The sequence below is a fragment of the Carcharodon carcharias genome, chromosome 2 (genome assembly GCF_017639515.1).
Source record: "Carcharodon carcharias isolate sCarCar2 chromosome 2, sCarCar2.pri, whole genome shotgun sequence".
NCBI classification, from domain to species: domain Eukaryota; kingdom Metazoa; phylum Chordata; class Chondrichthyes; order Lamniformes; family Lamnidae; genus Carcharodon; species Carcharodon carcharias.
The window spans coordinates 9,876,482-9,880,534 of record NC_054468.1 but is presented as its reverse complement, the minus strand read 5'-3'; the positions used below and the strand labels follow the sequence as shown (position 1 = coordinate 9,880,534).

Here is a 4,053-nt window from a genome sequence, read left to right as displayed (position 1 = left end):
TAAAAATTGGGAAATAAATCGGCGCGCCTGCTCCCTATTTAATGGCAGTGTTGGAATTTGGCAGTGCGTAGCCAGTGTCTCCGAGTGGCAACTTCCTCACGTGTAGCAAAGGCACAAATGGAGAAGGGAGCAAGTATTCGAGCGTACAGCATTTGGAAAGGGCAGTGGAAGAGAATCCCGATTGGATGACAGCAATAAGGCACCTTCACAGAGGGTAAACGATGGGACAGTCTGGCTGCTAATTGTGATGCCAACAACTACCACCCGGCCCGGTGGCAGTGGCCGGGGGGGTGGGGGGGGGGGGGGGTTGGGGCGCGATGGGGGGGGTTGGTTGGAGGGGGAGGGGGGAGGAGCTGGGGAGTAGTTATGGAGTGAGGGTCCCGAAGTGATGTCCGGGGCCCATTTAAAAAGAAATCGGTGGGGGGGGTGGGGGGGGGGGTGTTGTGGGGGAGGGTGGAGTATCAATCGGAGGCTGTGGTCCTTCTGCCGCAGCACCTCTCTCTCTCCCCCCCACCAACCCCCAACACGATCCCATCTCTCATGACCACAGCTCTACAGCGTTGTGCTGCACCTCTCACTTCAGAGGCACACAGAAAGGCAGTGAGCAAAAGCTGGGCAAATGGGGTGGGGGGTGGGGGGGGTCTGCCCTGGCAGAATTACAGCAATGAGGCATCCAAATTACCAGGTAGACTTGAGTGCCAACATCAGAGCTGATCTGGTGGGGAAGGGGGGTGGGGAAGGGGGGTGGGGAGGGGTTGTTGGTGGGGGGGGGTGCGGGGAAGGTAACATACCCCCTTTTTTTACAGCTAAATTAAATACTATGCCCATTGCATTTCTCACGAGTACATCCTCCAAACGTAACAAAAGGGACAAGCCCGGTCTGCTAGCTATCCCATCGACACGCGATTGTGAACAATCTGAAGCTTGTTCTCTCTCCTCTCCACTCTGCCCTCCCTCCCAGCGTAAATATATTTTTAAAAAATATATATATTTTATTTATATATATATATATATATATATATATATATAAAAATGCTAAAACCTCCAACTGAACCATCGGCTGGGAGAATACTTTAACTCATTCACAGCTCCCTCACACACAGCTGATAAGCCGAGGTAACCAGAGGGCAGCTCCCACTCAGGCTTGTCCAGGAGTGTGGGCACCAAATGACATGGGGCGAACGTGTCAAAGTAATTTCCGGAAAAGGTGCAGGAAGGAGCCAGTGTGGTTTTCATTTCGCTTCCCCCCCCATTTTTTAAAAAAAATTTTTTTGTTTTGGTTAAACTTTGGCACCCGAAACGGGGCCTGAACCAAAAAAAAAACAAAGGGAAAAGGGAAAAAAAATAATTAACAAACTTAAAAATAAAAGACGATTAATAGAAGTTCGACAGGAATATTTAAATGAGTTTTGCTGGCACTAGTACGTGGCTAAGTTTATACCTCAAGAGTTATATGCGTAACGTTTTTTTTTGCTTTCTTCGTCCTCTGTTACTTCATGATGAAATATTGTAAAACAAAGGCAATAAAGATGGATAAACTGGCAAATCCCGCCAGGATGAGGGCAGCAAATTGCTCGTCGCTGGGCATCACGCTCCTCATTTTGGCCATTTCTGTGGTTCGCAGTTCACTGACAGGAGGAGACTCCTTTCTCCGTAGTGTGAAAATGGCAGACGGGCTAAAGGGTCCAGTCAGCTCTTGTGACATGTCCTGGCAACAGCGGCAGACGCTGACTCGGAACCGGTAGTCTGTGTTTGTCTGGAGGCCTGAGATCTGGAATGTTGTGTCCTCTCCCTTGTACACCTGTGAGATGGGCAGAGAAACAAAAACTGTTAAGCAACGGAGAAGGTTACAGCTAAAAAGGAGGCCATTCAACCCATGGTACCCGTGTTCTGTACTAGACCTTTTCTAAATCTAATCCCACTGCCCCAGTCCTCCTCATCACATTGTATCAATCCCCAAACCAATCTCACTGACCCCTCTCTCTCCCCATAGCCCTGTATCAATCCCCAAACCAATCTCACTGACCTCTCTCTCTCTCCCCATAGCCCTGTATCAATACCCAAACCAATCTCACTGACCCCTCTCTCTCCCCATAGCCCTGTATCAATCTTGAACCAATCACTGTTCCTTGCCCCCGGTGCACGTGTTAACTACTCAATTATTTATTGATTTGATACAATGAATGGAGAGTACAGAATGTGAAATGTTTATTCAGTCCAACAACACTCCCGTATGCAGAGAGAATGCAAAGGGTGTGCAGAACAGACAGTAACAGGGGCTGACTCATAGAGTCGATCCAATGCTCACACGCTATTTCTCAAAAGGCTTCTTGTCAATTCCGACCCTCAGCCGAAAATTGCCAATGACGTAAAGGGAGAAAAAAATTCGTTGCAGTAACTCTAGGATCTCTCTCCCTCTCTCTAGGCTTTTGTACCAAATGGGATATCATTAAGGTATAATTAGTTATCGACACTTCATGCTGAACTCAGCCTTTATGTAACTGCCGTTGTAGGAGCTTGTGGTGCAACAAGGAGCTCTTCATGTTCGACAGCTTGCTTTACTCACACCGAAGGGTGGGGAGCTTAGGGGCAGAAAAGGCACACAATCAGCTCAATGAGCACCTCAGCTTTCTTGAGGGATTTCAACCCTGCCAACCTTTATGTTCTTCATTCATTCGTTGAGTGTGGGGCATCGCTGGCAAGGCTGGCATTTACTGCCCATCTCCAGCTGCCCTTGAGAAGGTCATGTTGGCAGTTTCCCTAGAACGCTTTTCATGCGGCTAAGGAGCTTGCTAGACGGGCACAATGGTGACAGCCATGTTGTTGTGAAAGAATGGTATCACATGAAGGCTTAGACAGGCTTTTATCACATTCCCCCTCTCTGTTATTTTAATAAACCCATTTATTTAAAGCCAAGGGGCATGTGACCTGAACCAATCAGCATTCAGATAACAAGTTTATAGAGCGAGGAAGCTGGGACAGCGACCAGGGAACAGTGGAAAAGTTGAGTCCAGAAGTAACAAAAAGGCATGGATGCTGCAGGGGTTGGAAGGAGGAGGTCCAGTCACGGACAGGATATTGGATGAGAAGCTCAATTCATCGAAATAACTTTTCTCTAACAATGTGTGACTTGGGAGCACTGGACATATTACACATGCACAGTTGACCATTACTACAACAGAAGAGACAGGGCACAGTCTGCAACAGGAGGGCAGGCAGACATTCATGCATCGAGCATACATGTAGCTCTAAATAATGGGTGGGGGACATCAATGGCAAAGTAAAAACTATTTACATGTTCATTCATTGCCTGGAATTTAGAAGGTTAAAAGGGGTGATTAGATTGGAATTTTCAAGCTAATAAAGAGCACAAATAGGGTAAATAGAATTCTTTCCGCTGGTTGGGGAGTCTAGGACGAGGGGGGCAGAGGCCTTTCAGGGATGAGATTAGGAAACTCTTCTTCACACAAAAGGTGGTAGGAGTTTGGAACTGTCTTCCACAAACGACAATTGATGCTGGATCAATTTTTTCTTAACCAAAGGTATTTTGGGATATGAGGCAAAGGTTGGTGTTGGGTCAAAGATCAGCCATGACCTCACTGTGTGGTGGAACACGTTCAAGGAACCAAATGGCTTCCTCTTAGAGATTCAGTTAATAATGATAGCGGGAGAGAATGATGATATGAGGAAGAAGAGAGAGGGAGAGAGCATGAGAGGGAGAGAGCATGAGAGGGAGAGAGCATGAGAGGGAGAGAGCATGAGAGGGAGAGAGCGAGCCATAGCAAGATAGAGAGGAAAGAAACAACAGGAAAGAGGAAGAGGCGGAATTGAGAGGTAGGGCTGGATTTCTGCTGCCAAGACAGGGAGCTCTTGCTGGGAAATTGCCTGACTTGCTGGACCTGCCTTGGTGAAATTGTGAGATTTTTGCTCTGGTGGGTGTGGTAGAGGGAGGGGTGGTCAGAGCGGGTGTGGGGGAGGGAGGGGTGGTCAGAGCGGGTGTGGGGGAGGGAGGGGTGGTCGGAGCGGGTGTGGGGGAGGGGTGGCTGGGGAGGT

At 48.2% G+C, this 4,053-nt stretch overlaps 1 protein-coding gene across 1 annotated transcript in view; it reads right to left on the bottom strand.

Annotated features, from left to right (window-relative positions):
* Positions 1 to 1,380: 1,380 nt before the first annotated feature.
* Positions 1,381 to 4,053, bottom strand: part of fndc3ba (fibronectin type III domain containing 3Ba) — a 444,633-nt gene continuing 441,960 nt past the window's right edge. Inside the window, exon 26 of the mRNA XM_041204259.1 lies at positions 1,381 to 1,801. Within this exon, the coding sequence (XP_041060193.1) occupies positions 1,490 to 1,801 (312 nt within the window). The 3' untranslated portion in view covers positions 1,381 to 1,489. The remainder of the gene's footprint in view (positions 1,802 to 4,053) is intronic.